The 19,446-nt window shown below is 34.2% G+C and overlaps 2 protein-coding genes across 3 annotated transcripts in view; both read right to left on the reverse strand.

Annotated features, from left to right (window-relative positions):
• Positions 1 to 18,618, reverse strand: part of LOC128991516 (zinc finger protein 728-like) — a 70,598-nt gene extending 51,980 nt beyond the window's left edge. The window contains exons 1-3 of one of the 2 annotated variants that reach the window (XM_054414462.1): positions 18,352 to 18,618; positions 15,216 to 15,353; positions 10,657 to 10,796 (exon numbers count right to left, since the gene is read on the reverse strand). The gene's annotated coding sequence lies outside the window, so the exon portion shown is untranslated. The remainder of the gene's footprint in view (positions 1 to 10,656; positions 10,797 to 15,215; positions 15,354 to 18,351) is intronic. The other variant, XM_054414463.1, reaches the window with a different exon arrangement.
• On the reverse strand, positions 13,939 to 14,787 carry LOC128993119 (zinc finger protein 70-like; the record flags this gene model as incomplete). The annotated part of the gene is made up of 2 exons (XM_054416877.1): positions 14,077 to 14,787; positions 13,939 to 14,004 (listed from the first exon to the last, which is right to left on the reverse strand). Coding segments are annotated over exons 1-2 (756 nt in total), but the record flags the coding sequence as incomplete, so codon positions are not given.
• Positions 18,619 to 19,446: the final 828 nt, after the last annotated feature.

The raw sequence follows: 19,446 nt of genomic DNA on the forward strand, positions 1-19,446 counted from the left end.
TGCAACAGGGAGGGTAAAAAGGGGTTTTTTTTGTAAAATTTTAATAGTTTAGTAAGAAATTAAAGTTTTTTCCAAATTCGATCAAAATATGTTCATAAACAAGCAAACTACAACAGTTGACTTATTCTCCATAAGAATAACATGGGAATTTTAAATTTCGGATTTTTGGAAATTTTTCCGTAACCATTAGGTGCACAACAACGCTTCAATATACTAAATTATTTGTTTTTTTAAGCTCTACATTATGGTTTGGAAAGAAATTGTAAAATTTTGTGTTTTTAGGGTCAAATTTGGGAAAAACCTATTTTTACCCCATAAAACCCCATATAAAACCCTGTTCCCCTAGACTGAACATGCTGGTTCGGGAACTCGTTCGAATAAATGTAGGTTTACACGTTTATACCAAATTTCATCAAAATCGGATCATTTTTGCTCGAGTTATCGCGCTAACGGACACACACACATATATATATATATATATATATATATATGAATTTGAACAGATGGTGTTTTTTGGCCTCTCGGGACCTCAAAACGAAAAAATAAATCGGTCCCGGGTCCAGGTCTTACCATGAGTACTACGGTAATAGCTTATTCCCTATATGGGAAATTCGCTGAAATCAGCAGGATGGGATGAAATACCATGGGAGATTATGAAAAAAGTAATGCACTCTATTGCTGTTCCTATATCGGTTTTAATAAATCAATCTTTTAAATTTTCTGTTTTTCCTGAAAATTTAAAGTTTGCAGAAGTAAAACCTCTTTTTAAGAAAGGTCAAAAAGAAAATCCTAATAATTATCGTCCTATTTCAGTTCTTCCTTCTTTTTCCAAATTTTTTAAAAGATAGCACTAAACCAAATTTTTACATTTTTAGACGCACACTCAATTTTGGTCGCTGAGCAATTTGGATTTCGAAAAGGTCACAGTATGTACAGTAGGGGCTCTAAACGAACTTGTTAACGAAGTATCTTGGGCTCTGGATGGGTCACAGAGTACCATGGGGGTCTTCTGTGACCATTCCAAGGCCTTTGATTGTGTCAACCACAGCATACTTTTAAAAAAGCTTGAAGTGTACAAATTTTCAAAGCAATCAATTACATGGATTAAATCATACCTAGAAAACCGGTTCCAAAGAACTGTAATTTTGAAAAATTATTTAGTATCTAAGTCTCCTTGGGAGAACATTCAAATGGGTGTCCCACAAGGGTCTATCTTAGGACCTATGCTCTTTTTACTATATATTAATGATTTACCTAGGAATGTTTCAACAAAAATCATTCTATATGCAGATGACACAACAGCAATTATCAAAGCTAGGTCCCATTTTGAATTGGAGCATAAAATTAATCAAACTTTCTATGAATTGGCAAGCTGGTTTGAAGTTAATGGACTAAAACTTAATCAAGATAAAACCCAACTATTAAATTTTCGTACCGCACAGTCAAAAGAAGGTTACAGTTCAGAAATTATCTTTCAGGACCAGTTGATACCACTCAGTGGCAGCGCAAATTTCCTTGGTTTGGAACTGGATATTAAATTTTCTTGGAGTAAGTGTATTGATAATATTATTAGTAAATTAAATTCAGCCTGTTATCAAATGCTAGTACTACGTAATTATATTGACCTTAAAACTAGATTCTTTTTTTCAAATTATTAAGTATGGGATTGAATTCTGGGGATTATCATGTGATTCAGTTAAAGTTTTTATAGTACAGAAAAGGTTTTTAAGAATAATGACATTCTCATATTTTAGGAAATCTTGTAAATCGTTGTTCAGGGAATTAAACATCTCAACTGTTCCAAATTTATACATATTCAAAACCTTAGTAATGGTACAAACAAACTATGAAAATTTATTAAATGATTATTTTGACCACAGATACAACACAAGGTTTAAAAATAATTTTCAATTACCGATCCATCGTCTGCGTCTCATTGAAAATACACCAACATACATGGGAAAAAAGCTGTATAATAAGTTACCACTAGGTTTAAAAAATATAGACAATACAATGTAATTTAAAAAGAATCTATCAAAATTTTTAATATAAAAAAACTACTACCATATTAATGAGTATTTGTTGTAAACTATTTTAAATCAAAGTCAGTATTTTTATTTTTTATTTAATTTTAACTATAGAATGTAAGATTACAACTATGTATTTACGAGTTTTATAATTTTTGACAATGTCACCTGTTTTGTAGCTATGCTATGTATGAACGTTTTGTGAAAATAAAGTTTGATTTGATTTGATTTGAAGTTCAGGACACTGCAAAATAGTACTGTAATCACGACGATTGACAGTAAAGGGTCAGTTTTCAAATAGATATGTAGATAAGGTTTTGTTGTGATAGGTTGCTGTGTTAAAGCTATTGTTGAAGCCTAGTTTTATATATTGATTTTAATTTTATAATAAAACTACTGTGGTTTTGGTGACGGGCTGGACTTTCCAACCACGAGTTGCTCCAATTACCAAAAATGTTTGTTTCCCGCACAGGTTCTGTAACCTCAGGGCTTTATTGTTCGATAACATTATAATTAGTTAGATTTATGTTGTGAAGAGTATTTGTGTCTTTTGTTTATATTCGAATAAATACAATAACATGTATTGCTTATGTAGAACCTTAATGTATAAAGATGTATTGTATTGTAACTATTGTTTTTGAAAAGAACAATAAAGAAATTTTCAATTCAATTCAATTCTGTACCGATTTGTCGTATTTTACAACAAATTAATATGTGTGGACGCGAACAAATAGTCAGCTGATTAGACAATAGGCAAACGATACCCACAATGCATATGGTACGAGTGGAAGGGGGTGCTGTCGGCCCAGCCACGGGGACACTGTTCGTCTGCTCACAGTTGCTTCCTGTCTTTCCCCTGATTAGGCGAGCTAAACTTCGTTCCGTGCAAATTAAATTCATTCGGGGTGTTAGTCGGTCATTTATTATTTTCATCAAATCGTTAAGCTTATATCCCGCAGGGATATAATTGCATCGCGAGGTGTTAATAAAATCAGTTTGAGAGCTAAGTGTTGTAAAGTAACTTGCCGGCTAACACAGACCGTCATTGGAAATTTCACGTTCGAAACCAATCAATCAATCGCGTTTTTTGGAATAGCTCACTTAATTTAGCTCACTTAAGTGTTGGACGTCCAAATTTGTAAGTAATCATTGTTTTATGTTGTAATATTTATAGTTTTCAGTGAGTCGCACATGTGTAAAATTTTCCAGTTATAGTTTGTTATATCTTGTTATAAAAGCACATGTTTTCAGGATCAAGTTCTCATTGGTATTTTTAGTATCCATTTTTAGCAAATCAATCAGTATTATATAGCAAACTGAGATTATCTTATTCTATCGAACTAATTAAATTGTACAGGATTTTATATTTGTATTTAATTGTAAATTATTTTATTGCTGCATATCCATAAGCAGAGTCATTGCTTCATTTTGCTGCAATATTCAATCGAATATAAATTAAGAGTGCAACAGCCATTATTTTGATTTTGGGGAAATAAAGTAATATTGAAAGTTGAGGTAGGCAGCAGGTTCGACTAGGCACGAAGGTGTTCATTGGGGTAGTGTGTGTTTCATGGTAGATGTACCGCCATAGTACTCTTTAGTTATAAAATAATAAGCAATCTTCTATTACATTTTACTGCGTTCAAACAGAAATACTGTTTAACCAGGTTGGACTATGAGACACGATCTTCACTTTTAAGTCGTTGGCCAACAAAAGGATTTGCGAGTACTGGTCATCTCAAATTAAAGTAAAACTAGGTGAAACCCGTCGAAATCGACGGTTACTTTCAAGGCGTACGCTAATTCATCTGCTGCAATAAATTGAGTGAAATTATACATATTTTGAGCATTTAGCATTGTTTAAAGATTAATAAGTGTAAAAACAATAATTATATTAATTGCGTTAGTTACCAAAATATGGTTGATCATTCAATGAATAAAATATTTCCCATACTATTAGTCTTATCTGGTATCTCTTTCTTTGGAAGAACCTTTATACCAGTATTAAAATCGTATTGGTGGATCTTATGTACCTAGTTAAACACTTCCGTGATTCCATCAGTGTAATGCAGATTAATCTAGGATTTTATTTGAAAAAAATATCTGTTGGGAAGACACGTTCTAACTTCAAACGGAGGTACTGTATATCCGTTACAGTGTAAGTTTGAGTTTTCCTTCATCACGTCGTGTCAGTTCATATCGTACTTCTGTGCCTATGAATCACACAAAAAATTTGCCTATGCACATTTCTCTAGCAATGTTTTGAGAAATTGGTCGTGGGGTTACTGTTAAAGCTGGAATTCCTTGACATGGGAGATGTCAGTTAGTTTTCTCAGCCTTATCAATTACATAAAGTTGTCAATATAATCTCTCTACAGTAGTGGAATATACTTGAAGTAAAGTTGGATTTTATTCTTGAACTGTTAGGGGCCTCCTCATTTATATGGTCGTGCGGCTTCATTGGCAACAATAATGCAAATGATATGATACAGAAGAAAATCAATTTTAAAATCAGAAAATAACATTGAAAATACTTCTTTTGGACAATTCTAACTCCCAATAAATGTGTGTTGTTTAAAATACAATTTATTAAAATTAACAGCTGGTTCGTTAAAAATTATCCACATGGCCAAAATGTAAACAAATCTGTGGAGGGGTCTTTAAAGGCTTCTGGGGCAGAGCCCTAAGCGAATTTACTTCGTTTTTCTTTTGATAACTCATCTACAGACCAAGGCCTTTCTTTTGGACCCCTCTACCAAGTTTCTACGCCCAGCCGTTCTCTCAAATTAGTGGAGACAAAGTTTCCAATTAAATATGTAGATTCCCCCATGTTAATCTTATGGGAGAAAACCCAACTTTGATGGAAAATCCTGCCCAAACTAATAAAGATATCAAAAATCTAAAAACACTTTGCAAAACTACAGATTAGGTCCATTTGTTTGACACTTTAATCATCAAAATCCGTCCAAAAATGAGGGAGGAGTTCTGTTTACAAAAATCGGCTTAGCGTATTATATATATAGATATCACACCTCATTTGACATATTCGGAGTCGGTGTGTAACCGCGCCACATACTTCTCTTTCAAGGGGTTCGTTCACAATTTTGATTAAAGAAAAACATGATTGTTGCACTCGGTATCTGATATCTGACGTTTGTTTATTGTTATTAGAGTCACACATAAAATAATAATTCTTTAACAATCCATAAATCAGTTGTTATATATCTTGTCATTTGGTCCAATAAATCGAATTGTTATACACTTTATCGTTCTCAATGACCTTGTTATTTCATTATTAGCAGTAAATTTCATTCAAAAGAGTTTCGTAAAATACCGTAAGTAAAGGCCACTACAAAAGATTCACATTGAAGTGCAACACTAGAATTAGTGTGGTAGTGAGCAAAGTAAATTCAGTGTACTTTTAAGATTTATTTTCAGCTTTGGAAGAACTACAAGCAGTACCAGGGGCGTCCCCTGAGGATCTCTGGGAATAATTTTATTCTTCAGGGCCCACAAAACTTCCATTTTAACATCAAGCTTTCACTACCAAACGCTCTGTTGTTTATTTTATTCACTCAGTTCCTTTAACCCAAGGGCAACCAAAATTTGTAAAGAATCAATTGTTTTAGAGTCAAGGAGAGTAGAATATATATTTAAGTACATATTTAAATATATAAGTCAAGAAACATCTCATTTTCTTTTATTTCTTTACAATTCATTCAAATTCTTATCTTAGTCAGTAACAAAGCTATACAGGTCATCACACACCATTCTACACTCATATTTGGGTTAAAATACGCACATAGGTGGCGTCCCCATCTCAATGATTGATAATTGATTTGTGAACAACCGCTGGTGGCAATATTCGTAGCGTGGCATCTTTTAATATGGCAGTTTTGCTTCTTATGAGGTTCTGTATTCATTGGTATTAGATTCCTAGAAAGGGTTATTTCACGCGTGTGTAAATTTTTGTTAGTGTGTTTACCTCAATGAACCCCGAACCATAGTACTCCCTTAGTAGATTCCTCGCCAGCATGTTATAATGTGAGGACGGCTAAAACGGGCGAACTTCAGTACGCTCTATCCGGGTTTTCTAGTACTAGCGCTCTAGGCGGCATCAGTGCAGTGGCGCAACCTCGTGGCAATGTGAGGAACAACGACAGCATTAGTCTGCGAAAGAGAATGGCCTAAGCCAAAGCCCAACACGCTAAAACACGGCCGGCGCCGTTGTTGCCGTACAGCGTATCCACCAGCATCAGCAAAGCACTAGCAGCTAATCCCTTGTTACGTGTTACAATCATACGCGAATATACTCTTACTGTTATTTAATACGAAGTACAAAAGAAGCGCATAGTCATGGAGTAAAAGGTGTAGTGTTCTATAAATAACCGACAATTCATTCATTAGTCATTATCAACAAATCATTTGATAATTAACAATAAAAAATAAACCCTTATTTCCTAATTGAAATCCCATTTCATACTTTTCCAAAATTAGATTTTTTTTATTTTGTCGGGCGGAGATGAAATCCTCATGGACACTATAAAATCCGCACTCGAGAGTAATGTAGGACTGTTACTGGCAAAAAACTCTGCAAAATTTTTAAAAAAATAAATGAAGTAGGTAGCCTAATGTCTGTGATTTGAGAATTTTATTTTGAAACTAATAATAAGCTGGACATACAATTAGTAATTCATTGTTTTAGAATTTAATTGTGAAACATTAGGTAAGTATTTATAAAAAAAATTAATTTAAGGAACCAAAGGAAATTTTAATGAAAATTCAACAATGTATTTAATTTGATGTTTTGTATTTAATCACTTGACTCTAATGTTTACATAATAACATTGTTATACTATGTTTTAATACCATTAATCATCAGAATCATACAGCATTTTAGGTTACTTAATCTACTTACACCCAAACAACCTCATCACAGCAGTATTTATATCATGCATCCATTAACATAACCAACAATTAAAACCGAATTGTTTACATTTAAACAATTGTTATAACAATCAAAGTTAAACATGTAACATGAATTATACAAAATTCTCCTAGTAGTTGCACCGTATCAGACTGAAAAGAATAAATTGTTGTTGGAATAAATGTTTGTAGTTTTTTGTCCTTCATACGTTACCAAACCGGCCGACCGATCGTAAAGAAACTTTGGGGAGTGGTTCCATACCAAAGGTTTCTGTTGAAATTTTGGAAAACTTCTCAGGGCTATGAGTTTAGTGGTTTGGTCTTTAACCCTTCCAGGGCTATGGACGGATATATCCGTCAATCTTTGTTTACTTTCCGGGCTGAAAACGGATATATCCGTCCTGAGAAATTTCTTTTCTGGGATAAAGACGGATATATCCGTCCAAAAAACAAATTGATACACAATGTTTATAATACGGTAATTAACATTATACTGCATTATAAATGGGTTATTTTGTTTTTGTGGTTGGCAATAATAATTGCCGCAGCTGTTTCGGCTATTTTGCACCATAGAGTGTGCGTAAGTAAATATTGCTGTCACTTCACACATGGTTGTTAGTGAGTGATGTTTACATTTTGTGTTTTGTACTTTATTTTTATGTTATTGAGCTAAAGATACTAATGCAAACGATCTGAAATTTGAAGATGTTATTGAGATGCTTAATCAAAGTATGTCTGAGAGGGGTTTTATACTTGGAAGTGAAAAATAATAGTATGGAATGTGATGGATATGATGAACCTGAAGAACAGTTTTTACGTAGTGGAAGTCTTGGCGGGGAATGGGATTGAGGACATGGGAGTGGAACTGAGTGGTTTAGATTTACTTCAGAATGATAGATACATTTTTATGGATAAAAAATAAAACAAGAGAAGGAATAGCCTAAGGTTGACGGATATATCCGTCTGCCGCCCACAAGATACTCAAGATTATTGGCAGTGTTCATATTTTGTGATTATCACTGAGGGCGGCAGACGGATATATCCGTCCACCTTATGTTTTTTGTGGGCCAAAGACGGATATATCCGTCAAATCAAATTTTATTTTATTCATAACTTTTGTACAAAAATTAGTTCAGCCCTAAGGAAAATCTTTTTACGATCCATGAATTATTTCAAGTGAAATAAATACAAAACACAACCACTTTAGTTTTTAATTTTTGGCAAAAAATAATTAAGCTCCAGCCCTTCATTTAATTTAGCCCTGGAAGGGTTAAAGTACCTACCCATGTTATCCGTATGGATAAATGATTTGTTTACATTTCAACAGCTGAATACTTTTCAATTGAGGAGTAGGGTGGAAAAACGGCCTCAGTCTGAAATTTAAGTTTTGAGTAAACTGAGGTTGAAGTTTTATGTTTGCTTTTGTTAATATTTGACAGAAAACTCCAATTCCTCAGTCCATTCTACTTCTATCAAGCAGCTTATGTAGCTTACAGCTGTATATATATATATATATATATAAAAAGAGTAAAAAATGAATTGGCTTAGAAAGGCGAAATAATAAGTACACCTCAGAGGTCGTTTTTCCATAACAGTATCTTGAGTTATCTTGAGTATAATTAGTAATAAAACATAACATTTAAATGGTTTTAATTAAATAATAATAATTAATTATAGTTACTGTAGTGCCTAACTACTTACCTGTATATAAATCTTTATTTAACAGATGATATACAAGGGCTGTTTTTTAAGTAAGGACTGTTTATGCGTACGCATCCGTAGTTCGCTTGTAAGCCGCAACGAGGCTCCTCATGCACTTACAGCCATAATTTATGAACAATATGGCATAACTTTCAGCTCTGTAGATGACATAATATGCTTTACTGTGCGTTTTTTTAATGTTTTTCATCATCGAAACTCCCCCTGCTTCAATTCTTGGGTGTGAATTGATGTATGTTTCTTCACAAATATTTTTGATTGTAAATGATTTTCCACACGAATTGCTCCTATGTGAATTAATGTATGTCTCTTCATATCGCTACTGGTTTGGAAGGATTTTCCACATATAGTAAACTTATGAGATCTCTCTCCGGTGTGCACTAATGTATGTTTCTTCATACTGCTACTGGTTTGGAAGGATTTTTCACATATAGTACAATTATGAGGTCTCTCTCCGGTGTGCACTAATGTATGTTTTTTCATATCGCCACTGGTTTGGAAGGATTTTCCACATATGGTACACTTATGAGGTCTCTCTCCGGTGTGCACTAATGTATGTTTCTTCATACTGCTACTGGTTTGGAAGGATTTTTCACATATAGTACACTTATGAGGTCTCTCTCCGGTGTGCACTAATGTATGTTTCTTCATACTGCCACTGGTTTGGAAGGATTTTCCACAAATAGTGCACTTATGAGGTCTCTCTCCGGTGTGTACTAATGTATGTCTCTTCAAAACGGCACTGGTTTGGAAGGATTTTCCACATATAGTGCACTTATGAGGTCTCTCTCCGGTGTGTACTAATATATGATTCTTCATTTTGCTACTGGTTGTAAAGAATTTTCCACATATAGTACACTTATGAGGTATCTCTCCGGTGTGCACTAATGTATGTTTCTTCATATAGTCACTGGTTTGGAAGGATTTTCCACATATAGTACACTTATGAGGTCTCTCTCCGGTGTGTACTAATGTATGATTCTTCATACTGCCCCTGGTTGAGAAGGATTTTCCACATATAGTACACTTATGAGGTCTCTCTCCGGTGTGTACTAATGTATGATTCTTCATACTGCCCCTGGTTGAGAAGGATTTTCCACATATAATACACTTATGAGGTCTCTCTCCGGTGTGTACTAATGTATGATTCTTCATACTGCCCCTGGTTGAGAAGGATTTTCCACATATAATACACTTATGAGGTCTCTCTCCTGTGTGTACTAATGTATGAATCTTCATACTGCCCCTGGTTGAGAAGGATTTTCCACATATAGTGCACTTGTGAGGTCTCTCTTTGTTGTGTACTAATGTATGTCTCTTCATATCGCTACTGGTTTGGAATGATTTTCCACATATAGTACACTTATGAGGTCTCTCTCCGGTGTGTACTAATGTATGTTTCTTCATACTGCCACTGCTTGTGAAGGATTTTCCACATATAGTACACTTATAAGGACGCTTATTAGAATGAATTAACAAATGAGTCTTAACATGATGTAGATTAAAAAATATTTTATCACAAGTTAAACATCTAAAGGGACGCTCGCCGGTGTGTAAGTATATATGAGGCTTCATATTTGATAGAGTTGAAATCAGTTTTCTACATATTGGACATTTAAGGCGAGGCTTTTTAGTGACCTTTAACATTTTTTTGTTTTCAATTTCCAACTTATAACTTATTAGACAAGCTACAAACTAATTGGAATTAGTCAGTTGGCTTTGTATGTCTATTTTTTAGGATTTGGTGTTTAACAGTTATGTGTAACAATCAAATTTGATCAACTTTTTGATCAAATATTTTTATGTTCATTAAATACAATACAACACAGCCTGCTTGAGGCATTTTTCTTGACTTTTATATTCAATCATATTAAATTAGTTGTCTTATTTTAAGAAAAAGTGATTTCTATTTTTCATGTTGTTTTCAAATAATATTGCATCAGCCATTAATTAAAATTCAAGTTTTACATAGTAAATTACTTACTTTCATTTGTACTTTTAGTGTAGTAAAAACTTAATCTTTTTATCTGTTGTTTTAAGTATCTATAATACTTTGCAGATTCAGTTTTTTTTTGCTACATGAATTATTGAAGTTTCTTTTCTTCTTCAAATCTATTGCCTCTTCTGAAAAAAGATCATATTTTATTAAATATAAACATTTGTTGCAATCATTTGGATAGTATGTTTTTTCATTTAGTCTAAACAAAAATTTTATAATTTATTTAAATAATAATTTTAAATCAACACTAAAATTTATAGTAAATCCATAGCATAATTATAATGCAAAATTAAAATTATAAATGTAATTGCAGATAATATAACTTTTATCTCAATAGGTATGGTCTGGGTGTCCAAAAAGTATTTATTGGGTTTTAAAATACTTCATTCAACTGACGATACATGAATGGTCAACCTGTTTGCTGGAATTTTTACAATTTCTTTCTCTGGGGCTATGTGAATAACAGGGCATACATCCTGCTATTAGCTCAAACCTCTCCAATTTGTGGGAAAGTATTCACATTACAGTGACAACAGTAGAACAGGTTATGTTTACCAACGTTACAGCGGCCAATAAAACCATCAGGAAGTTTGTCATTTAAAAACTTGGGCATTGCAGAGCGAGAGCCAATAAGGAGGAGCCCCATCCTGCTTCCACATGAAGTGCACTTATGGGGTCGCTCTTCTGTAAGAACCAATGTATGTTGCTTCAAGGTCACAAAGTCTTCCATTCCATATCCTCTTCAGGTTAAGGAAACAAACATTACTCCAACATGTCCGGAGTGCAATATCAGTGACAACCATATCAGTGGCAGAAACCATCAGTGACAAGTGTCAAAAAGCAGAGTAAATGTGTTGTGTTATGTAGCGAGAGTAATCCAGTGATAGACTGATAGATGCAGTAGCAGCTGGTGTTCATAGGTGGTGGGAGGGCTTTAATCATACAGAAATGTATAATATATGAAATATCATACATTTTTAACAAGCTTTTCATTGGTGATATTTATTTTGAACTAGCTGTTGTACCCGTTCTTCGCAACAGAGAGGGCACTAAACAAAAAAAATTGTCTTGCATTCCATTCTATAAAATAGTTACACATCCCCCTTTGGTTTCAGGAACATAACTCAACTGAAACTCTTAGTTTGACAAATATCTTTCTACTAAGCTACTAAAGCTACTAAAGCACTTTACACTTAAACATAATGTTATATACAGGGTGTTTTTTAAAAACTTGCATCTTTATTTATATAAAAACCGCAATAGATAAAAATATGCAGTTTTCGGGAATCATCTATTGACGTAGGGGGCCCAATTTGTTTTGAATTCAACGTTACATTCACATTCCCCCCCTTTCCCCCAACTTATTTTTTTTTTAAATAGCAAGGTACCCCTTGTGTCATATCAATTAAAAGAGCATGAAAAAAGAAAATGTTTGATGAAAAAAAAATTGAAAATCGGTTCATAAATTTGAGAGATATTTCCCCCCCCCCCCCTTCCACGGAACTTAATTTTTTTTTAATAGCAAGGTACCCTTGTGACATATCAAATGAAAGAGCATGAAAAAAGAAAATGTTTGGTGAAATTTATTTTTCATTTGATATGTCACAAGTGCGGGTACCTTGCTATTAAAAAACAAGTTATTGGTAGGGGAAAAGGGGGGGGATTATCTCACAAATTCATGAGCCGATTTAAAATTTTTTTTCACCAAAAATTTTCTTTTTTCATGCTCTTTCATTTGATATGTCACAAGGGGTACCTTGCTTTATAAAAATTAAGTTCCGGGGGGAGGGGGGAAAGGTGGGGAATATCTCACAAATTTATGAACCGATTAGCAATTTTTTTTCATCAAACATTTTCTTTTTTCATGCTCTTTTATTTGATATGTCACAAGGGGTACCTTGCTATTTAAAAAAAATTAAGTTGGGGGCAGGGGGGAAAGGGGGGGAATGTGAATGTAACGTTGAATTCAAAAAAATCGTCCCCCCTACGTCAATAGATGATTCCCGCTAACTGCATATTTCTATCTATTGCGGGTTTAACATAAATAAAGATGCAAGTTTTAAAAAAAACACCCTGTATATGGTACCAAAGGGTAATAAAGATGCAAGTTTTAAAAAAAACACCCTGTATATGGTACCAAAGGGTAATCCTCCTGGTTATTTTGGGGGTGGAACCACGCTGATCGGTATAAAAATCTTAGAGAAATTGGTGAACATATATAGAAAAAGATACATTGGAACAAACAAATTGAGAACCTTATTCTTTTGTTGGTAGTGGGGAAGTCGGTTCAAAATACCCACAAGTAACAGATACAATAGATGGCTATTCTAATAAAAAAAACAATTAATTATCAACATCACATTAATTAAACTAGAACAATCGCAATAAAACAACTGATGATACAAATACTGAAATACAGTTAGAGGAGGCTCCGTGGCTCTACACGTACAAATCACGCTGTAGGGAGTCAAGCTGGGTGTGAGTGTTGTGTGTGTGCCAGGGTGTGTGCTGGCGCCAACGAGCACGCTGCCGCGCGGGGTGTGCGGACGTGCGTGTGACAGCTATAACGCGGTAAGAGTGTGTTTATGTTTATGGTTGTACGGCGAGACCTCTAGCGCTCCTAGCCTGACCGTACAGAACTACGTGGGCCAGCAACTTCGCCGTACAAGCAGCTCGAACATACCGAGCCCTATACGGCGGAGAATCTACTAAGGGAGTAAGTGTTATCTATGCCCGAACTCTGATGGATCTTAAAGGATGCCATTAACCTGAAAGTGGCAGAAAAAAATTGTTTGGTTGCCGTGACATATTGGGACGTGTAATGGAAGAATTTAAGAAAATGATTCAAACCTACGTGAATCAAAGTGGATTTGCGTTATTTTTTATCTAAAAGTAAACAAAGAATATCTGATTACAAGGGCTGTTTTTTAAGTAAGGACTGTTTATGCGTACGCATCCGTAGTTCGCTTGTAAGCCGCAACGAGGCTCCTCAGGCACTTACAGCCATAATTTATGAACAACATGACATAATTTTTAGCTCTGTAGATGACATATATGCTTTACTTACGTTTTTTAAATGTTTTTCATCATCGAAACTCCCCCTGATTAAATTCTTGGGTGTGAATTGATGTATGTTTCTTCACAAATCTTTTTGATTGTAAATGATTTTCCACATGTATTGCTCCTATGTGATTTTCCACATATAGTACACTTATGAGGTCTCTCTCCAGTGTGCACTAATGTATGTTTCTTCATATGGCCACTGGTTTGGAAGGATTTTCCACATATAGTACATTTATGAGGTCTCTCTCCTGTGTGCACATTAGTATGTCTCTTCAAAATGTCACTAGTTTGGAAGGAATTTCGACATATAGTGCACTTATGAGGTCTCTCTCCGGTGTGTACTAATGTATGTTTCTTCATAACGCTACTGGTTGTGAAGGATTTTCCACATATAGTACACTTATGAGGTATCTCTCGGGTGTGCACTAATGTATGTTTCTTCATATAGTAACTGGTTTTGAATGATTTTTCACATAAAGCGCACCTGTAAGGTCTCTCTCCGGTGTGTACTAATGTATGTTGCTTCATATTGCCATTGCTTGAGAAGGATTTTCCACATAAAGTGCACTTATGAGGACGCTCTCCAGTGTGCACTAATGTATGTTTCTTCATATGGCTACTGGTTTGGAAGGATTTTCCACATATAGTGCACTTGTGAGGTCTCACTAAGGTGTGTACTAATGTATGTCTCTTCATACTGACACTGGTTTGGAAGGATTTTCCACATATAGTGCACTTATGAGGTCTCTCTCTGGTGTGTACTAATGTATGTCTCTTCATATCGCTACTGGTTTGGAAGGATTTTCCACATATAGTACACTTATGAGGTCTCTCTCCGGTGTGCACTAATGTATGTTTCTTCATATAGTAACTGGTTGTGAAGGATTTTCCACATATAGTACACTTATGAGGTCTCTCTCCAGTGTGCACTAATGTATGTTTCTTCATATTGCTACTGGTTGAGAAGGATTTTCCACATAAAGTGCACTTATGAGGTCGCTCTCCAGTGTGTACTAATGTATGTTGCTTCATACGTCCACTGGTTGCAAAGGATTTTCCACATGTAGCACACTTATAAGGACGCCTATCAGAATGAATTAACAAATGAGTCTTAACATGATGTAGATGAATAAATATTTTCTCACAAGTTAAACATCTAAAGGGACGCTCGCTGGTGTGTAAGTATATATGAGACTTCATATTTGATAGAGTAGAAAACGTTTTTCTACATATTGGACACTTAAGGCGAGGCTTTTTAGTGACCTTTAACATTTTTTTGTTTTCAATTTCCAACTTCTAACTTATTAGACAAGCTAGAAACTAATTGGAATTAGTCAACTGGCTTTGTATGTCTATTTCTTAGGACAGTTACGTGTAGTCCTATTTTAAGAAAAAGTGATTTCTATTTTTTCATGTTGTTTTCAAATTATATTGCATCAGCCATTAATTAAAATTCAAGTTTTACATAGTAAATTACTTACTTTCATTTGTACTTTTAGTGTAGTAAAAACTTTATCTTTTCAACTGTTGTTTTTAGTATCTATAATACTTTGCAGATTGTTTTTTTTTTCTACATGAATTATTGAAGTTCCTTTTCCTCTTCAAATCTATTGCCTCTTCTGAAAAAAGATCATATTAAAATACAGTAGGTAATAATTTTAAATCAACACTAAAATTTATAGTAAATCCATAGCATTATTATAATGCAAAATTAAAATTCAGTTTTATTAAACACAGAGGATACGTGTCCGGTAACCAGACGTGGATTAGGCGTCCGGTAGGGGGTCCCGGAACGCCATTACCACAATGATACGATGTTCAGCCATCAGTGTTCGTGGTCTAGTGGATAGAGTGCTCGGCTGATATGCAAGAGGTACCCGGTTCGAAACCCATAGGTAACTTTAACTTTTTGTCACAGATTTTGCTTTGAATGTAATTTCTTCTTAACCCTGGAACTGCCAAAAAAATTTCTTCAAATGCCAACACTTTTTTCAGCAATTAACATACATTTTTTTAAAAATTCGTAAAAAATATTATTTGTATGACTTAAGTAATGTATTATCCATCATTTTATTCAGAAAATAACAAGGAATACAATAGTAAAATTTATTTTGTAAAATAACAAAAAAAATTTTTACACCATATTTTTTTATACACAAATTGTATAAAAAAATAATTACCGCATTTTATGTCTCATGTCCAATACACATCAGAAATGCCACAAGAATTCCAAAATATACATTTTGTTGCAAATTTTACCTAGATCTAGTTTTTAGAAATAAATTTTGTTTACTGAAAAAGTAATATATTATTCATAAAATTTGAGATTTTTCACATGATGTGCTCGGTGAAAATTCTGCGCGAACCAGACATATGGGAAACATATGTGTCTAGAATTATTATAAGTCATGAAATACAGCACTAGTCAGTCCTAATGTGCTACTAAACAATGTAATTCAACAAAAATCTAAACTAAACATAATTTGAAAAGCATACCTGCTAATTTTTGGACTATGTATCCACGGTAACGATAAACTCCAAGAAGATAAATGTTCACAAACAGTCACATAACAATAATAAACCAAAATTATAATTCACTTTCTTATTTGAAATAGCCTACTCAGGCATAAACACAATAGTAATAAAGTAAAACATGTCATTTACATTTACATGTCATTTACATTTATGTAAAACATAAATGTCTACATCAAGATCTGATTCATCACCTGTCTCATCACAAGGCTGACTTACTGATGGGCTTGCCCCTAGGCCTACCGGCACCACGACTGATTCTTCTGATTCCTCTGGCTCAACTTCAGAATCAATATTATCATTAGTTTCACTAAGATCGTTCATCAATAATTCACGTAAATCACTGGATCGTCCTGCATAATTTTCCATTGTCAAATCAAATCAAATCGTTTATTTCCAAATTTTAAACAATACAATAAACAGATATAAATTAAAAAGAAATATATTTTTCCGCATAGGCATAAGCCCGTGTGCGGAAAAAGAGTTCTATATCTGCTATCTGGTATATTGTGGATAAACAGTGATTTTTATTGTCTAATTAAAATATTTACTACATTTCTTAGAAATAATTATATATTACATAAAAACATAATTTAAAAGTTAACATGTACAAAATTAGGACACTATAACACAAAATTAATTTGGAGTATAATTTCCTAATGTAACCAAAGATTAAAATAAGCAACTAGAAGCTACAATAGCTACAATGAAAGGGTCTCAGCAGATTACTAAGATGTTTACGTTTTTTTCTTTCTAATGAGCCTAATTATATGGGGATTTTACAAGCGCCTCCGTAGCCGTCCGGCCTTGTAAAAATATCAAGTTTGTAATCCAACAAAACAAACTAACCCCCACACATAATGTCACTTCAAAGTCCACTTTGTTCGCTAAATATTCACAAATAACAATGGAAACTACTAAAACACTCTTTGAATATAACTAAACGAGTTAATCAATAAGTACAAACAACTTTTTGATCCGAAAAACACGCAAAAACAACGAAATAAATACGAGATAACCGACCGTGTTTACAGACGACATCACTACTGCATAGAAACAACAACCAAACACTTTTATCAACATATTATGTTAGCAGGCCCGCCAATACAATAAAACGTAAAACTGTCATATTAGCAGGCAGCCAACCTCTTTGGCTTTACATTGATGCATAAAATACTTCGTTCCGATGAGTAGAAGCTTATATATATATGAAAAATACTGGATCGGTCTTTTGTGACCGATGGCACTACAGAACGGACCCTGTCGGTCATAAAATGACCGATCGGCAGTTCCAGGGTTAACTGTACATTTTTTGTTAGAATTTTTGGCATTTTACAATTTTATGTTAGCCTATGAAGAGAATTGAACCTTCATTTGATTTTTTTCATTATCAGCAAGTTAGGTTGGTTAGGTTAGGTTATGACAGTAACTGCCGGACACCTAATCCACGTCCTGTTACCAGACGCGTATCCTCTGCGTTTATTAAATCCAGTCAATAGGCTTATTTGGGACTGGAATTGCTTTTCCCCCCATTATAATCCTTCAAAACTTCATTTTATACACTTTTTACACAATTTCACACTTCAGAAAGTGTTTTTAAGCTGGAGTCTGGGTCCAAAATTCTTACCAGGTCAGGTTATGATAATAACTGCCGGGCGCGTTATCCTCTGCGTTTACTTATAGATAAAGGGTACAGTTTCTTAACTGGGCTATGCTAATATCGATTGAAACTATCGATTCGATTAGTAAACCTTCATGTGATTTTTTCACCATCAGTAAGTTTGGTTGGTTAGGTTAGGTTATGGTAGTTAAATTTTATAATAAATATATTTAAAAATATTGATTATCAATCAATATTTTCAATTCGATAGTTTCAATTGATATTAGCATAGCCCAGTTAAGAAACTGTAACCTAGATAAAGCCAAGAAGCTAAGGAATAAAAAATCTTACATCAATAATGTACCGGTACCGGTAGTGTAAGTTAGTGATGTTGGTATTTTTATCAGCACATAGCCTAGGCCTAGGTACTTACATTACATTTGTTAGTAAACATGCCAAATTTGTAAATACTAAGTTAGGCCTACCTTGAAAAAACTTCTTTTAAGGTTTTGAAATGGGCCTAATTGCCTCCAGGGTGTTATGTCTTCATAGCCTATAGGACTACAATTTCTTACCACATCTTCCACAAAGAAAGGTTTTCTTTATGTCAAAAACAAAGATAAAAGCAACTATTTACTCATATAAAATAAAAACACACAAACAAACCTATAAGTCTTAAGAATTAACCTAAAGTCTAAAGTACATGATATTTACGTTACGTTGATAATTTGATTGATAAATTCACTTCACTTGCACTTGCACTTCTTTCTCGTTCTCTTTTCTATAGTTCAGTTCTCGGTCTCGGTCTCAGTGAGTACTGTACTGTACTAATTGAGTGAGTGTCTGAGTGAGTAGTTCTTTTTCTTGCTTTGCTGTTCCCGTTCCTAATTCCAATTCCGTTCCCTTCCGACCGATTCTCATTCCATTCTCGATATCGGAAAATCTCGCCATCATTAGGAAATAGTTATTTGTGCAACTAGTGAGCAAAGTGAGCAATTGACTCACTCGAGAGAAATCCTTACTCACGAGCCGTAGGCGAGTGAGGAATGGTTTCTCGAGTGAGGCGATTGCACTTTGCAATCGAGTTGCACATTATATTTTTCCTACAGTTACCTTAAAATAAATAAATTGGTTAAGAAACTTGACATATTTTTACACAGAAGTGAACTTTTGGTATGACATTTAATGCTGTGACAAATACAACAGTACAACAGCTGACCAGTGACCAACTGATTTACAGCCAGTGCTGCCAATGTATCTCGCGAGCATTACAACCTTGTCTGCATGTTACGCGCTCACTATTTTCGTGCCTTCACGTTGCAAGTCTGGAAAGAAATTAGTGAATTAAATTAGTGAGACAAAGAAATTAGAGCGAGACAATGTTAACATTGTCTCACTGATGAGCGAATTGGCCACTTTGCTTTCTCAAATCAGTGAGAGAACATGTACATTGTTAGGTAACTGTAGGAAAAAATACATGATCAAAGGCAGTCAAAGCTCTTACTACATGAAGTGAAGCCCAGAATGCAGATTCGATAGGTGTGTTTGCTTGTGGACATGCAGGTGGCCAGTAAACAGAC

The sequence above is a fragment of the Macrosteles quadrilineatus genome, unplaced genomic scaffold (assembly GCF_028750875.1).
Source record: "Macrosteles quadrilineatus isolate MER2022 unplaced genomic scaffold, UCM_ALF_1.0 Scaffold_4__1_contigs__length_99947679, whole genome shotgun sequence".
Taxonomy (NCBI): domain Eukaryota; kingdom Metazoa; phylum Arthropoda; class Insecta; order Hemiptera; family Cicadellidae; genus Macrosteles; species Macrosteles quadrilineatus.